Here is an 18,297-nt window from a genome sequence, read left to right as displayed (position 1 = left end):
ATCATTTCGCTTGTAGAACAGCTTGCATTTGCTGTGTTCTCCCTGTCTCCACCCACCCACTCCCTTGCTGACATCTTGTGATACGGCTTTCATTCCTAATGAAACCACTTGCTTCTAGGTCACCAGTGATTTCCTAATTGCCAATCCATCCAATTTACAAAAAAAACTTTCATAATTTTTTAAGTTAATTGGAATTGCTTTCATTGTCTTTAACATTCGGGTACATTTTGTGTACTTTTTGGAATGTTTATTAGTAGAAATTAGTATATTTTTAAAAACGGAAAGATTGGAATGTTTCTCTTGTTGATACAGAGTAAGATAACTTCTTTCTGTTTTGTGTTACCAGTGTTTGAGTTCTTTAAGGCATGTTCAGGGTAAAAGTAGTTGAATTTTACATTTTGCCTTTGTGAAATATTTTTCATAGTAAGTGAAAATGACAGACTAAGGAAGATAGCGAAGGATTATTTTTACCTTGAGTCTGCACAGGTGAAGTAGACTTTGCTTTGTGTTATAGCGAGAGAGGGAGAGAGACAGACAGACAGACAACCAAAGAATAAAGTAATCCTCAGGGAGAGTCCTCTGTGTTAGAGAAGTAGTTATTTACACACAGAATTCACATGACAAGCCTGAGCGGTGTGCTTTCCAGGTTATTGATGGGAAAATCCAGACTCAAAATGGGGCATTTAGAATGAAGCACATTTTTCATGGCCTAAGTGTATCTTTTAAAGGCAACATTCAGGGGTATTGATAAATTGGTATATGATGAAAATGGTATTTACTTCTCTGTAATCTTATACAGGCTACTTACTGGTAGTGTTTTACTAGCAAGTGTATTCTTTTTGCCTTAAACTCACATTTTAGATTATTAAAAGTAAGAAAGATAAATAAATAAATAAATAAATAAATTTTGAAGTAGGTTTTATTTACATATTGTGATGTGTTTATGAGTGTCTCGTTATGTAAAAAGGCCAGTGTGCATATTTTCAGCTAGAACTTCAACTCCTCCCCCCACCCAGGCTAATAATTCTTAACCACTTCCTCCTAACTGAGACCTTACTAGAATGAAGTAGTATCTTTAACGTTGGGATTAAATTGTGATGTGTTTTGGTTTTTGTTTTATGATTTTCTCTCCACTGCTAAGATGGAAAAAAACAACATTTTAGTCATTGAGAACCAAATCTAATCATAGAACAGGCTACTGGCCTGTGAAACACTATGTTAAAAAAATAAAATTAAGCAAGATATGAAGAAATTTTTTTTAAAAGGAACGGTCTTGGAGGATGAATTGGTGCGCACTGAAGACGTAACCTCTGTGAAGTGGGGTTCTCGGGGTAGTTGGAGAGGGGAATTAAAAGCAAAGGAATTTTAACTGTTTACTATTTTGTACATTTCTAAATTTCTTTCTCCAAATAAGCATAATTCAAAATTACCTTAGAAATTTCATATTCTTAATTATTGTATTCATAGAAATGACAAATCTAATTCATGATATAATCAATCTTAAAAGTGACCGATGATTTTCTCAAATAATTTCTTGGTGATTGTGATGACAAGAGACATTTCATGGGACTAGATAGTAATTGCTCATCATGGGGTCTTCCTCAGTAGTTGTGATTCACTTTGAATTTTTCTGATTTCCAGTAAATGCCCACTCTGTCATCTGTAAACAAATTGAAATCTTTCTTGAACTGGTGAAGTTTTCAAGCTCATGCAACCCATGCAAGATAATAGATTTTCCCTGCTTCATTGTTACCTGCTAAGTATGAAAATAGTCCATTTTAATTTCTCTTAGGACAGCTGTTTCGTATCTTCCTTAGTATTGTGCATTGTAGAGATGAGTTTGCTGGTTTTTATTCACTTAAGTTAGATCTGTTTCCTGGATAAAGGAATTCAGGTCTTTCTAAACTTACCTGTTGAGTCTCCTTAAGGCACTCCTTCATTCTCTGAGTCATAGGTACAGACTACCTGTCTCCACCAAGTACACTACCAGGATTTCAGATGTTGGTTTTAATCCCTCTTACTATCATAGAACTAGTACATATATTTGCATTGTGGAAAATTAGAAAATACTAGGCATGTGGGTGGCTCAGTCTTTTAAGCTTTTGCCTTTCAACCCCACATCTGGCTCCCTGCTCGATGGGGATCCTGCTTCTCCAATTTCCTCCCGCTCTCCTGTTCCCCCTGCTTCTGCTTGCGCTCTCTCTCTCTCTCTCTCTCTGTCTCTCCCATAAATAAATAAAGTCTTTGGAAAGAAAATCAGAAAATATACAGTGCAAAATTTTTAAAACAATTGCCACTACCCAAAGATAACCACTGTAACACTGTATTCTAACAAAAATTTTAATGTGGTCTTAGGGACATAATTTCTGCACATTTCTGGAACCCATTTTTCATGTGGAGATCTTAGCTTGGCTTTCTCTTACACTACCAATCTTCACTACCTTGCCATTGCTCCTATTTCTGGACTCTTCATTTATCAGAGTAAGCGAAATTTCTCCTTTTTTTCTTCATATGGTACTAGTTACTTTAAATAGGTCAGGTATTCCAAAGGATATATCATAGCAAAACACACAGAAAATCACTCTGCTTTGAAAGTTAATCCCCACCTTGTATCCAGGACCCTGGCACTTCCTGTGTGTGCTTATGCCTGTATTTTGTCTGTCCTTTCTCCAAAGATGTTCACATCAGCCCCATCTTAAAGCCACTGGATTGATTCTTGCATGTACTCTGCCTTGATCTTGACTTTCTTATCTAGAAAAACCTTCGAACGTTTGCCTGCTACCTCCACTTTAACCATCCACTCTCTTAACTTTGCAATCTTTTGTTCTCACTTCTGCCAAATTTGTTTTTTCCAAGATCGCTGACAGTCAGGAGAAAGCAGTGAGCCAGGTGAGCGTTAAGGAATAGAAAGTATATTCTGGTGTAACCGCAGCATTTGGTACTTTGGGATCCACATTCCGCTTGGACCTCTACAACTGTGTAGAGCTTTGCACTTTACAAAACGTGTTACATTTGTCCATGTTTGCCTTGTAAAGGCATATGAAGCTTGTGAGGTATTAGCCCCTGTTCTTCAGATGGGGAAATTAATGATCATTGAGGGAAAAGATTTAGCTAGTTACATAAATATTTATGGCAAAACTGGGGATAACAACATGTGTTAGAGATAGTTTATTTTTGGATTTGTTTTGGGATCTGCTCATCTTTAGTCTTTAGGTTTGTGCTTGTGGGTAACCAAATTCATATAATTTGGCTTCCTTTTTTATATTATTTTCAGTGTGCTAGTTTTGATCCTACTCTCTAAACTAATTATTAAGAATCGAAAACAGTGAATTTGTCTCCTAAAGATGTATGTAATGGTTTCATTCTTCAAAAAAGATAAATATATAGGTTTATAAAACTGTGTGTTCTGCATTGGTCTTTCAATTTTGTGATTATCCTTTTTTGTAGAAAATAAGAAATTGTGACAAAATGTGAAGGTGATTTTCTGAATTAATGATTATATGTAAAACTAATTCTGAAGTTATTTTCATTTCCTTGAGTCTTACTCTGACTGGAACCAGCATCAACAATGATACCTCTTCACAGGGTCATAGTGAGAAATAACTGAGAACTTACGGAATCAGCCTAACAAAACATGAATCCCTGTTAGCTCTTCTTGTGATAAATTTAATAATAATCCTTTGTCCTAGTGCAGCATCTAAGTTAAGAAATATCATTGTATTTCATTTTTGTTTTTCATCTCACTTAGCTCGTAACTTTATTGAAACCTGCAATTTTTAGTACCATATTTTTTTATAAGCTTTTGGTAAGGTTCATAAATCAGATTACAGTCTTTATTCTCATATTATTTTCTTCTACTTTTAAAGATTACATTAATGAGCTGACTGTTTAAGAATCATTCTCATGATTCATTCATCTGTTACGCCTCCTTTTAAAGCTTCAGCACTGAAGGTCTTTTGACAAACCAATATTTATAACAGTTTGACAGCAGGATGAGGAACAGCGTTTGTCTTTGTAACAGCTTGAAGAAAGACCCTTTCCAGGACCCAGTCATGCAGTTACAATCTTGACCTCTTTCTTATGCTGGGAACATACATACAGCAGCACCTCCCATGTGTTTTCTTGTCCCATTGACTGTCCATTCACTTCCCATCTGTTTTGCAGCCTTAAAGGAACAGAAGGGGCCCTCTTCTTATAAATCTGTCTTCGCAGGTGATAAATGATGTCCTGTCTCTTTAAGGGCTGCCTGGGTGGTTTTCTTTTTCTTAAAATGTTTCAACTTCCCTTCTAATAAAATTCAGAATAAAATATATTTTTAAGAAGAAGAGGAAAATAGGAAAGAAAAAAGTGATGGATTATTTCCAAACTTAATTGATTGGGACCGAATATTTTACTAAAGATTTTTTAGCCTGCTCAATTAATTGCCTCTAATTATCAAAACAATTTTAGAAATTGTTTTGATAATTAGATTTTTCTGTGGAGACAAAAGGAATGTATTTATTTTGAAATAGTGTATTTAAACTTTTGTGAGGGACAAATAAAGCAATGATGACTTAGTATGTAGAGTAACTTATAAAGATTTTTTTTCACCATAATTTGAGTTGATAGATGTAATTAATATGGAACATTTTATGTACTGGATACAGAATAAAATAATTCACAGTAGATGACTATTCATCTTATGCTAGAATCTTAACTTTTACACTGAAAAGACAATCATGAATCCCATAAAAATTTATTATTTTTTCTTCAGTTGCTAAAAAGGAAATGCTTCAAGTATTTATATTTGTATCATTGGATTTTCCAAGCATTGAGCAGAAATAAAAATATTTTTTTCTCCCATGCAGAAATTACTTATAGAAGCCTAATGGGACAAATATCGCTCCCCCAAAAATGTTTTTAAATTACTGATTTTAAAAATATTACCAGCATAAAAAGACCACTTCTCAAGTTTTGCTGTATTATATGAAACAGCTGCCTAGTGGTACACCTTCCACAAACTAGTTTTTTTAGTTTGTTTGTTGATTCCCTCTCCCGTTTCAAAAAGGGTTTGCAGCAGCTTGCAGAGGTCTATCCTGTACAAAAGGTAGAAATGCTTAAGTGGAAAGTTGGGTGAAAGGAAAGAGAAAGTTAAGGCCCATGAGATCATGTGAAACTTGGGATAAGATTGGTACCCTCTCAAAATACTTGTTTAGGGGTTCTTCTGTTTTGTAAGTAACCTGAAAATTTAGCTCTGAGTTTCCTAGACAGCTGATGCAAAATGGAAAGCAAAGTTGATTATGTTGCTGGTGGCTGTCAGACCCAGCAGTGGCTTAGTGGAAGCATAGGTGTTGCTAGCATACAACACCTGAGGGAAATTTCATCCATCCTCACAGACAGAACACTAAGTTATATGATAGAGTACATCAGATGACTACGTATTATCACGAATTTTGTGGGGCTCTTGGTTTTGGCTCATTATAGGCTAATAACATAAGTAGTTCTAGGTGAAATCAAAATGATGCAGTCCAGATACATAGCTGTTTGACTTATCTAAAGATGAACTTACGTAGTATCTAATATCCCGCATACAGTCTTTCATACATATGATTTCTTTTTGCAGCTGAGCCTTGTAATAATCAAGTAGTAGAAGGTTCAAGGTTTTATACTCGTTGACAGTAACAAACACCTGGAATGGAGCTACTCTATTAATTAAGGGCAGATCCATAAGCATTAATAATTAGCTGAGATGAAATTACAGGGCCATCTACTTACAAAAAGGAAAGAGCTGAGTGTAAGGCTACTCTGTGTTCATTCATCCTGAAGTCTTTTAGAGAATTCGCTTTAATATATCATGGAAATGTTTTAAGAGGTTTTGATTATATTGGCCAAAAGAGCCTAGTAGAAATGCTTGCAGTTGAGAGTTTTTAAAAAGAGAAAAAGAGGGAGGAAGGGAGAAAGGAAGGCAGGCAGGCTGGCTGGCGGCAAATTTTCTAACAAGTCACTTTGAGCTATTTGTATATTCATTAGACCTAAGTTGTAATTTATCTCATAGACTTTTTAAAAAATCTAATGTTTCTGAAATTATGTAGCCCTGTGAGAATAATAATGTTATTTGCGGTTGAATTTTTATTCTGTGCTTAATACTGAATAAATTATAAAAAGTAGTAAGGAGCAAACAAGACAATTAAGTTTAAAAGGATGCAGTTAAAAGATATGATCAGTTAGAATAGTACATTTCAGTTCTGAGTTTTAAAGGAATGCAGGCTTTGAATTCTTCTGGATAGATTCCCTCACATTACAGATAAACGGGCTGTGACATGACTGTGAATGTTAAAGGCAAAGGAAGGGCTAGAAGCCTTGCTTCTGCTGACTACGCTGTCACATAGCTCTTAATCCATTATGTTCTCATCTTTATAAAAACCATATAAAGTTACTACCCCATTGATTATTAGGGGTGTTAGTGCAGGGGTTTCTAACCTTTGTTGTCATGAAACACTCCTTTCATTATATACTCTGAGAAGTCTATGTTTTGGAAGATTTGTCTACAGTAATACATACTTTTTCATTAGAAACATAGTTAAAATTATATCTTCTATCAGACTAAATAATAATTGTTCTGGGAGTAGGCGTAATTCTGGCCAAAGATATCCTGAGATAATAGAAATAACCCAGACAACTCTGCTACCACCTTCAGCAGACCCCTAGAAGTCAGGGGCCCCACCCAGCTTTGAAATTACTGTATCAGTCTCAAACAGCTTTCCAGAACATAGGAAATGATGCTTACCTTTTGTTTAACAAGCAGAAATATTCTGTTCATCTTCATTAATAACCCTTTAAAAATAGCCATGCCTGTTTGAAGGGGGGGAAAAGTGCCAAGATTTAGAGGAGAAGTATGAGATTTAGCAATATACATTTGACTATCTCTTTGGTTTTCCCTCTCATTGACTATAAAAGGTGCTCCATTTTACTTGTGCTAAATCTGTTTTGACTATTCCTTTGAGAATCTTAAATCTGGTCTCTTGTCCACCTTTTTCATCTGTTGGGTATTTTCCTTGTTTCCCTGTATTCTAGATAATTCCTCTAAATACTGAAGTTCTATAGAGCACTTGCAGTATAATTGTCTAATAAAAGGCAAACCTTTTTAGGAACAACAAATATTACATCTTAAGAATTGTTCCTTTAGTGAACAACTTTTTTACAGCAAAATCTCACCTACAAGATGTCCTCATCTTGGTACAAAGTAGGTTTTCAGCATCTTACAAAACAGTTCTGTTAAGGTACATTTTGATCTTTGGATGTGTGGTTTTCTTGAAAGTACACTGCATTAGGAACTTTGCAGTTCGTTTCTCTGTGCTTTCTTTAAAAACCTCAGAAGTTGTAAAAGATTTATTTCAGTGCATATAGTAGTGTTTTGTGTGTGATTCTTTGTTCCTATTCTAAACTGTTATTAACCACTGAAGTGAACCTTCTCCCTGGTTTGGTCTTTTGGTATTCACAGTGTATTCAAAACCTAATTACAGATTAGTCTATATTTGAGACTTTTAGAGCAAGTATCAGAAGATTCAAAAAGAAATCCAGAGTAGCAGTATCATTTCATGTGGAGATAAAGAGACCCAAAACATGAATGGGTGTCAAGTCATCTGAAGAAAAGAAAAAAGAGAAGGAACTTCATTCACTGAGACGGATGGTTTATGAGGTGGGGATTATGGGAATATTCATGACTCAAGAAGCACAATGAATTGATGTTTGAAATAGTTCATCTTTTAAGTAAACATTGGATAAATGGAAAGTAGACTCCGTATTCACTATATGTAGAATTGCCTATTTCGGAATCGAAATAGCAGTTCAAACAGAAATAGTGGTTTGTTAATCCCTTCCTGAGTTGGTTTAATTTATCAAGTTAATCTGAAATTTTATAAGAATTCTCTAGCTATAAATATTTGATGCAAATATATAATAGAAAAAGGAGTTTGTTTTGTAATTAGCTATGCTAATCTGTACACAAATTTCTATGGGAAAATAATTTCTAAATAGCAAAATAGTTAAGTGAAGTTAGATCTTGGAATTTGAAAACACTAATACTGGGACTTTAATTTGGAAGGATCAGAAAAGTAAAAAGTTTTAGTTGCTAACACTTAACCTTATTTTTACAGATAACTCTATTTCCTGTATGCAGTTAGATGACAGTTTGTATATAAGAAGAGCTGAAAACTTAGAATTTAAAATGAATGAATTCAAATATAAGAAATAATATTGTTTATTATTGGTAATATAGCTTCTTTGCAAGCAATGAAATCTGTCTACTTTCTAAAACTCTTTGTGTGTGTGTGTGTGTGTGTGTGTGTGTGCACACGCACACAGTCAGCATAGTTTAGTCTTCTTAATAAGGTGAAATAATCAAATTGATGTTTCTCTTTACACTGGTAATATATTGTTAGATCTGAGTATTCTCTTCTGTATTGCTTATATGGTTTGGGTGACCCACCAGCTGTCCTTGACCTTCGTATGTACCCTGCCTCCTGTTCCCAGGGTGGCTCTAGTTCTGGCCTCTGCTCCTGACTTCTGTCCTCTTGGTCATTGGCATCATACTCAGGAAGCCTATTAAGTGATATTTTTCTTCTTAATAACCTATAGCCTTTATTTTTTGTGCTATACTTTTGGGAACTTCGCTTACTACCTGTCGAGTATTTATTGAGCTTGTATATTGAGTCTGACATTGTTGTAGATGCTGAAATTTTTTTGTCCAGTTTCATACTTTTGTATTATTTTCCAAGGATTTCTTCAAATGCGTGCAGATCTAGTCCTCCTTGTAATAGTATTTATTATATGTTTCTTAGTCATTGTTAGGCACATACTTGGGAGCATGCTTGGTAACTAGTCCATTCCCTAACTTTCACCACAGTGTGTCTTACTTCACATAGAAGGTAAATCTTAAAACAAACACACTTGAAATAACAGCGTTTGTTTTGTTACCATTTAGAGTGTGTATATGGTAACAGATCTGGTATGTTTCTGAATTAGAGCGATGTCAAAGCTACCTCTCCAGGATTCATGTCCTTGTCTTTGGCAGTGACACCTTTGGTCTATGAGGACCAAATGAAACGTGGGATTTAAAATCATTCCAAATATAGTAGACACTTCATAGACTTAGAATGAGGTAGGTAGGAGGTGATCAAAGAGTTCTTCTCAAAGGCAGGATAGCATCTGTATCCCCCCAGGTCACTCCATTAAGTGCACTGTATTAATTAAAGGAACAAACACAGAAATAAATTTTTAAATTTAATGTAAAAAGGGTACATTTATTACAATTACTCTTTTTTTTTTTACTTGAAATGTTTACCTCCACCCTCTCTTCTCTCTTCTCTTCTACCCCCATTACTTCCTGGTTACTTACTTAAATACTCTTTGTGTCATTCTTGGGATTTCAAAGTATAGTGGCACAGTGTCCTGATATTCTAATTGTAAAATATGTAAAAACAGCTTTTTGGAAGGGAAATTTGGCAATTTTATTCTGTGGTTTTCTTACTAAAGTTAATTAGATAAGCCTTTTACTGTCATTTGGAAAAAAACACTGCTTATCTCTAATTTTAGAAGAATTTGAGTTTGATTCAGACTCCACAGTTAGCTGCCTGCATCTGAGTAGCCCTTGGTTTCTTTCAATACAAATAGATTTTGCTCTGAACAGTCTCTAGTGAGTGATGCTGCTATACTACCCACTTTCAGGTCGTCTGTCCAGCTGAGGATAGAGGTCATGGACAGGGCAAAAGGATGGATAGAGCTGGCCCTGCAGCTGCCCGATTGTACGCAGATCGTGGAGAAGATAGAATCCGATTTCCTTTTCATACAGTACAGCTTTCCCAAGTTGAAGTGGTTCTCGGTGAAATGTTAAGAGGAGCTGCCAAGGCTTTAAACACCTGATATAGATTTCCATATGTTGTGCCATTTAAGCCAGATGATTTTTTAAATACCCTGTTCATTTCCAAAATTCTGTGAGACAATTTAGAAAACTCCTTTTCGGGGCACCTAGGTGGCTCAGTGGGTTAAGCCTCTGCCTTCGGCTCAGGTCATGATTTCAGGGTCCTGGGATCGAGCCCCGCATCGGGCTCTCTGCTTGACAGGGAGCCTGCTTCCCCTCCCCTCTGCCTGCCTCTCTGCCTGCTTGTGATTTCTGCCTGTCAAATAAATAAATAAAATCTTAAAAAAAGAAAAGAAAAGAAAACTCCATTTCTCCTACTCTCCTTTTTTTAAAAAAAATTCTTCAGCTGATGAACTGCTCTACATGGAACTCTCTAAATACTCGCTGAAGAAAATGGGTGAAACTGTTTCTAAGCAACAAATGAATTAATTTTAAAAATAAAAATACAGCCTTATTTTGAGAAAGGTTGTATATTTTTGGTTTGACTGTTTATAGTCAAAAAGTAGACTAAACTTCCATGAGATGGGTTGGGATTATTTTTTCCGGTTTCACATACAAGGAATTCTTGCCACCTCTGTAATAACTATTCTCATGTTGGCTCAGTAAATAGTTTGATTAAAACAATATACTTTTTTTCCTATATCTAGATTTTATGTTAGTCTCAGACTAATACCAAGAGGTAGAAGTGTTAAATCACTGGCCAAAAAAAAGATGAAGACGTTATGTTCTTGATCTGGAACCATATAGGCTTTGTTGAGTTCCTATAATGCTAATAAGAATTCATGAAGAAGACAGGTCTTCCTTTCTTTGGATGTTCATCAAAACTACTGTCTCACTGGTAGAAATACTTATGTCTTCAGTTGCAGATTCTTTATTTTTTTTTAACTTTTTTTTTTTAAAGATTTTATTATTTATTTGACAGACAGAGATGACAAGCAGGCAGAGAGGCAGGCAGAGAGAGAGGAGGAAGCAGGCTCCCTGCTGAGCAGAGAGCCCGATGTGGGGCTCGATTCCAGGACCCTGGGACCATGATCTGAGCCGAAGGCAGAGGCTTTAACCGACTGAGCCACCCAGGCACCCCAGATTCTTTATTTTTAAATATAAAAGATATAAATGTTGAGGTGCTTGGGTGGCTCAGTCACATGAGTATCTGAAACCTGAAGTTTCAGCTCAGGTCATGATCATGAGATGAGCCCCGCATCGGGCTCCATGCTCAGCACAGTCTGCTTGAGATTCTCTCCCTCTCCCTTTGCCCCTTCTCCTGCTTGAAAGCATTCTTGCTCTCTCTAAAATAAGTAAATGAATAAATAAATAAATTTCTTAAAAGATACTAATGTTGAAAATCTTAGTGGTTTTTCTATAGCTATAATGCAGAATACTTTACAGTTTTGTTTCTAGATCAATAGTTTTGAACCAGTCACTTTACTTTAATTGATAATTCCCACTAATATATAGAATTGTATTAAAAGAAAAAAAATATTTGTCACTGTGCTTACCACAAGCTATATTTTGAAGGAGGAGTTGCATTATTAAGTTGGCAATGAAGTAGAATAAATCACAACTTCCATTGTTTTTAACATTTGGAAATTCACATGTATTGTGACTAAGGTATATCTGTGAAGGAAATCTTTATATTTCATAGAGAAGTTATAGATTTTATTTGGAAGTCTATGAACATGAAAACCTAAAATCAAATAAAATAATGTAAGTCTGTCTTCAGTGCCTGCAGTGTTTTTAAACTGTATTCATTTATAGCTAGAAAAGTACCCTTTTTTATGTATTTTTGAAGTGTTTTGCCCTTTTCATGTTTGTTGCAAATATTTCCTGCAATTTCTTTGATTTACTTTGACATATAAAGTATGCATTTTAATGTGGTCTTACTGGTAATCTTACCCTTTGTAACTTTTCCCGTTTATTCTAGAAAGTCATTTTCCAGTCTAAGGCCTGTTCAATGCTCACTGTATTTACTTTTAATTTTTAAAAATGGTTTTTTATTTTATTTTATATTTTTCTTTGTTCCAGATATTGCTAACTGAGTCCTGGGTTGGACTCCAGAGAATCTGAGAATTCCCTAAAATTCTATACACAATTACATACGTATCTATACATACATTTTTCTGTGTAAGATTCCGTAACTCTTACTACATTCTGAAAGGGGTCTATCACAAACCCTACGGGCCCCTTCCCAGAAAATTGTTGTGAGCTACTACTGTAATTTATCTTAATCTTTTTTCGATATAAGGTGGTATGGGATGCTAAAGTAATTTTTTTCCCCTTTTCCCTAATAGAGTATCCCAGACCATTTATTGGACAATTATATATATTTTTTAAATTTTTTATTTAAGAGACAGAGATCACAAGCAGGCTCCCTGCTGAGCAGAGAGCCCGATGTGGGGCTTGATCCCAGGACCCCGGGATCATGACCTGAGCTGAAGGCAGAGGCTTTAACCCTCTGAGCCACCCAGGCACCCCTGGACAATTATCTTTTACGATTTGTGTTGCCTTGAAAAATAAATTCACTTTTAACTAATTTGTTATCTTTTTTTCTCTGCAGAAAAAGTCAGAGAAATTCAAGAAAAACTTGATGCTTTTATTGAAGCTCTTCATCAGGAGAAATAAATGGTAATAAGTAGAAGTCCTCCTACTGCATTGGTACTGACTAGATGCAAAATTTGTATTTTTTAACTTTTTATTATAGTTTATCATTATAGTTGACTATATTTTGCTTGTCCTTAATAACAGTTTTAGTGTAATTAAATAATTTTAATAGCAGGAATCTCTGAAACTAATTCTACATTTCATACATGTAATGTCCCTTTTAAATACTTGATTGTCTTCTGACTGAACTAAAAATATCCTCTAGAACTCATTTTGAACAGAACAAAGGTAAACAAAGCTCTAAGCTGTTTCATAATATGCATGTGGCTCGTAAGTGTTCTGCATGTAAAGACTTGGACTGTAGCCCTCATTATTTTATTGCTCGTTGTTCACATTCAGTAGGTAATTATGTGTATGTTAAGTTGCAAAGCATTTATTTGGCTTGACTAGTAATCCTGAAAATTTTCCTAAATCTTATTCTCTTATGTTTAAAAATATTTCTGTTGTTTAAAAGAACTCAGATAGCCTTAGAATGTAGTACTCTTCTGAATGTGTGGACTCTTGTCTAATTCTGTAGTCTGGCATTGGAAGCATGTTCCAAATAAAGTATTACATATTTAAAGACTTGCCTTAGTAGCTTAGTAACCTGCTGATTATTGCTAAAGAATTATAATTAGTAAGTCTTTTGCTTTTACTGAAGAAATTGAGAAAGGGAAAATGCTGTAATTAAGCCATTATTGTGTATTTAAAATATTTAATTAATCACTTCATTTGTTAGCCTTGCCCTGTAGGCAGCATGCAACACATTCAGAACTGGAAGGAATAGAAAAGTGAAAGATTCCCTCCCTAGCTGCATTCATTTCAGGACAGGCCGTTAGCCAGACTACCTGTTTTCCTCTATTGGAAGGACAGTATCTTTGAGAAAGCAAGCTAGAAAAGGAAGCACAGCTCAGATCCTTCTCATCAGAATAGCATCCCAGCAATGAATGAGGGAGGAAGGAGTTAGAAACTGGCTTTCTAGTAATGCTTTGTTATTTTGTTCTGTCTCCCTGAAGTTAAGACAGATGTATATATGGATGTATACAAAATGTATCTAGAAACTAAGTATCAATCATCTTGAACACCATCCAAAAGTAATTCATTGTTTTTTAAGTGTCTATGTTCATAAATTATTTTATACAACTTCAGTGTCTGAAAATTTTCTCTTAAAGCTATAAGGTTGTTATATCTTCCTCGTTGTCATAATTACTATGAATAATTAATGTTAGAAATAAACATTTTGAGAGCTTTTTTGATTTGGAGATTCTCCTCTTCAGCACCAATGTGCTCTTGAGGTTTTTGTTAATAAATGTGGTTCAGGGCTGGGGCAGGGGGTGGAGAAAATTCATGAAAATCACAGAAGCCCATTAAAAATAGAAGCTTTATTTCTGTCTTTAATAAAATGAAGAAGCCTAAAGCCAGCCAGTGTTTTACATAATGGTCAGTGTCACTTCCCTGAGCTGGTCAGTGTGACATCTTGGTGTTACCGTTGATTCTGAGAACATGCCTTTTCCTGCCAGAGTGTCTGTGTCAGGTGGAGTCCAGGGCAGTCCCAAGAGCTAAGTTGTAACGATATTTGTCTATGAGGAAACCACCCCAACTTTCATTCTTCCTTACTTGTCTTTAGTCTTTCTAAGGCCCTTCCCAACCCTTGGGATTTATAATCCTGTGAACTGTTGTTAGTAATTCTATTTTGTAGCCTGCAAAGCTAATGAAAAGAATAAACGTGGCAAAATGGTAGTAGCCTTGCTTCATTCTGACCATTTTATAAAAGTTACCAGGAACAAACTTTAAAGAATAGTTTCTTAATGATAGGGTTCCTCAGCCTGATGGTTTTTAAGTTCATTCTGATAATTGCTGAAGAGGTTTATACCCAACACAGTCATACACAGTTTCCTTCTGCTGATTGGTTTTAATAGGTTTTTAAATTTTTGCCATAAAAAATAAATTACAGCATTTTTTTATTTACACATCATGTTAATAAAATTGTTCTATTGTTACATTAGGTGATATTTTGAATTTAATAAAACTAGCAGACAGGCAGTTAAGCTTCAGTATTTTTATAATCATGCAGTAATAAAGTTTAGAAATTTTGTATTTGCCTCATACCTTAATTTATCAAATGTGTTTATTTTTGCAGAATCCTACCCATAATGTAATCACCTCTGCATACATGTGAAGAAAGAAAACGTCAAGGTCTCTTGTCCTGCCTTTTTCCTTCTGCTATTCCACCTTTTTAAACATAAAATAAAGTCATGGGATAAAAATAATTTATGCGTGTTCGAGGCACTTTAACCATCAGTTGCCTTTCGAATGCAAGAACAATGGAAATGGCATTAAAATCCTATTTTATTTTATTGAAGTGACAAATTGAGATAGTACAAGTGGTGTGGCAGTTAGATTCAGTCCTTGAAGATAAGAAGTCTGCTCTCCTGCTTGTCTCATTTGTGGTGGCACGTGTTCAACTAATTCATTAGCTCGTGTTACTCAGTGTCAGTTTTTTTCTGGGGAAAAAATGCCAGATGTTATGAAGAGCTATCAATTGTATATAAGATGATGGTAACCCGCTAAGTTGTTGTCTGTTTTTGTAATGCTCTATATGCAGTAGCTATCTGATTATGAAAATTCAGTTTACATTTATCATGTGAAAGAGGACTAGCTAACAGAAGAGTGCCTCAAATAGGTGAATTCGGATTTCAGCAACTTGCTCGCTAAGGGGGCTGCCTTAGAAGCGAAGTCGGCAGCAGCTTCCCTGGTTGCTTCCGTTGACAGTTTCATCCTTTCTGTACCCATTTTGGATGTTGTATAGGTAAGTCGGTGTTCTGTTAACCATGGGTGTTTTGAACCTGTGGGCAGAGCTACTGGGTTGTGACACAGGGTAAGGAAGATAAAGAATAATCAGTTGACTGACTTCGTTGAGACTGTTATCAAGCACTTCTGGTGGGCTTCAGGAAAAGGCTTTCTGTCACAAGACTGTTTTAAAAAGAAATTATTTCAACCGAATAACGTTGACCATCTCCCTCTTAGCCGACCGTGTAAAAAAAAAACATAAAATTTGATTCACTGCAGTTCAGTTACTGTACCCTCACAGCATTTTTGTGTGTTTCATACAAATACTTTTTTATTGGCTCAAGGACCTTACAGCAAAGAAATATGCTATTTTGGGCTTAAAATCTCTTTCTCGTTTATCTCTGCTCTTTGTTGCCATTTCATTAAGCCTTTATTATTCTAATAAAAGTGCCCATTGTGTGACAGTTTTATTTTATAGTTTACTTAATTTTACAGCTATTTTAGAATTATGTTTTGGTAACAGTGTCCTTGCTACCCCATTTTTTTTTTTTTAATTTAGCATCAATATACTCTTCATTGTGATTTCTCTAAGATCTGAGGACATTTAATATACAAAGTTGGAAGGATATCACAGACTATTTCAGAAATTGAGAATTCAGTTAATATTTGTTCTATACTGTTTGATAAGAAAGGTAGATCCAGTTTTATTCAGCTGGTAGCAATCTACGTTGTTAGTTGGTAGATGAGAGTCAAGAACATTTCATGTGTCTTTCACCTCTAGAGCTGATGGATGAACAGAAAAGGAATAAATACACACACACACATACACACACACACACACACACACACACACACACACACATGTTCTGTGCTGAGTTTAGAGATGACCTCACTGGTTAACTCCCTCTAACCATGCTGTTTGGTGGTAACTTACTCCTCACTGAAGCAGGCACCGTGCAATTATTAATATTTTTGTAGTTGTAAAATACAGCCACTTTACAACTATAAATCTGTTTCTAAAGAAATAGGACCATGTTTATTTGTATATGCTATGGATAGGAAAAAAATACCCTCAGCTGTATTTCTATAGCTTTTTTCCGAGCAGAAGGTTAATGTTAAGTCAGTACTTTTTCACATCTCTTTATGTAAATACAAGAAACAGTGATGGGTGTCTTCATTTTTGAGATCAGTATTTATAAATTAAACACAAATAGATGATAAAAATTAATGTGATTAAAAATCCCATGTAAGAGTCTAGACACTCCCTCTCATCCCCCACACTAATATGACTTCTTTCTTTCATGGGCTACATTTTTTTTTTCCTTTTTAAGCTGATCTCATTCTAAGCATGCCTCCCCTGCCCCCCACCCCTTGGAAGTTAGGTTGATGCAGATGTTATTTAAAGAAAAAATAAAATTCAGATTCTCAACAGTAAATCCTGTGTGTTTTGTCTGTAACTCAAAAAATTACAAATGATTCAAATATAAACAAATCACTTCAGGAACTGAATATACAGGAGTTAAGTTCTAACTTGACCAGGAATCATTTGTTTTAGGGCAGAATTTGCCAAGAATAGGGTGAACAAAGCCCTGTATGGAAACTGAACAACTAAGTAGATGATATCTATAATTAACTCGGTCAAGGTGTCAGTTTTAAAACTCCATATTCGTAGGCAGTACACAACAGGAAATAAGCCCTTCTCGCTGCTTCACAGTTGAATCCACTGAGCTCTAGCTATCGGTGGAGCAATCCGCCTTTCTTAGTGGCTTCATTATATTCTCTCCTCTTTGTATTACCCCCCTTTTTCAGACTTTACCCCAGTGGACTCCTTCCCACTCCACTGGAAATGGTACTTTGCCTCCAAATGGAAATGAATAGTGTAAAAATGAGTAGGGAACATTGCAGAGAGTGATACTTCCTCACCGTATAATTTGAGAAATTTACATATGATGGTAAGATTCAGAGTGTAGGCTTAAAAGGTAAATTCCTTAAGTAGTTAATAATTTTATATTTATTTATTTCAGATGTATTTATCTTAAAAAAGAAATAATGGTATTTTAGTTTTCCACTGAAAGGGATCAAAACAGTGCTTTTTCTCTCAGTTCTCTAAGCTGGTGTTGGCTGTAGTTTCAGGTACTTAGCAGTGTAGAGATGTGCTTACAAATATACTTACTTTTGAATGGTCATGGCTGTGTGTTTAAATATTTAGAACTTAACCTTGTTTTTACTTGTGCACTGTGAATGAACTTTGTATTATTTTTTAAAACCTTCATACTCCATGTAGTTGTTATTGCTATTTTATTTTGCCTGTGCTTAATTAAGGTCATTTGTATAGATTAGTAATTAAAGATCTTTAAATCATGTTATAATTTGATATTGGAGAGCATCTTTTAACTTTTCTCTGTATTAATGAGGAGGTGAGAGAGAGAAGAGAGAGACCTGTGCACCTAGACTCATAATTTGACCTCATAGTGTAACCAAATTCATGGTCTCATAAGCCTCTTAATGTGGCTCTTTTCTGAATACTTATATTTCACATGCTTCACATTTCACCATTGTAATCCATGGTCAAACAATGCCTTTTTTCATGTCTTGATATTTGTCAAAACATTTTGGTATTTTCTCTGATAAAATATATTAAAAATGTCTTTTAATTGGATTTTGCTGCCATGGCCATCATTTTCATTAATGATGCTAGCTAGCGTGTTCATTTGTACAGGAGGCTTACTGGAAAATCATACCCAAGTCTTAGAATGGGAAGAAATTGAGGATCCCTTACTTCCATCTACCACCTTGTTATGAACTCCTATTTCTTTTTTTTTTCTTCCCAGAACTTTGTTCCTAAGTGATGCTTATTAAATGTTTGTTGATCATTTGATGTGTAAAATAAGACAGAGTAGAGGAGTGCCTTCTCCAGGATTCCTATGGTTGGCTGAAGTCAAAACTAGGGAAAGACTCAAAGTCATGATCAC

The 18,297-nt window shown here is 35.1% G+C and overlaps 1 protein-coding gene across 5 annotated transcripts in view; it reads left to right on the top strand.

Annotated features, from left to right (window-relative positions):
- Window positions 1-17,984, top strand: part of OPA1 (OPA1 mitochondrial dynamin like GTPase) — a 90,201-nt gene extending 72,217 nt beyond the window's left edge. For all 5 annotated transcript variants that reach the window (XM_032337637.1, XM_032337665.1, XM_032337647.1 and 2 more), the window contains 2 exons: window positions 12,453-12,520; window positions 14,676-17,984. In XM_032337637.1, coding sequence (XP_032193528.1) covers window positions 12,453-12,483 — 31 coding nt within the window. In that variant the 3' untranslated portion in view covers window positions 12,484-12,520; window positions 14,676-17,984. The remainder of the gene's footprint in view (window positions 1-12,452; window positions 12,521-14,675) is intronic.
- The last annotated feature ends 313 nt before the right edge of the window (window positions 17,985-18,297 follow it).

This window comes from Mustela erminea, chromosome 1 (genome assembly GCF_009829155.1).
Source record: "Mustela erminea isolate mMusErm1 chromosome 1, mMusErm1.Pri, whole genome shotgun sequence".
In the NCBI taxonomy this organism is placed as follows: Eukaryota; Metazoa; Chordata; class Mammalia; order Carnivora; family Mustelidae; genus Mustela; species Mustela erminea.
Note: the sequence above shows the minus strand (reverse complement) of the source record. Positions and strands in the feature narration are given on the sequence as shown.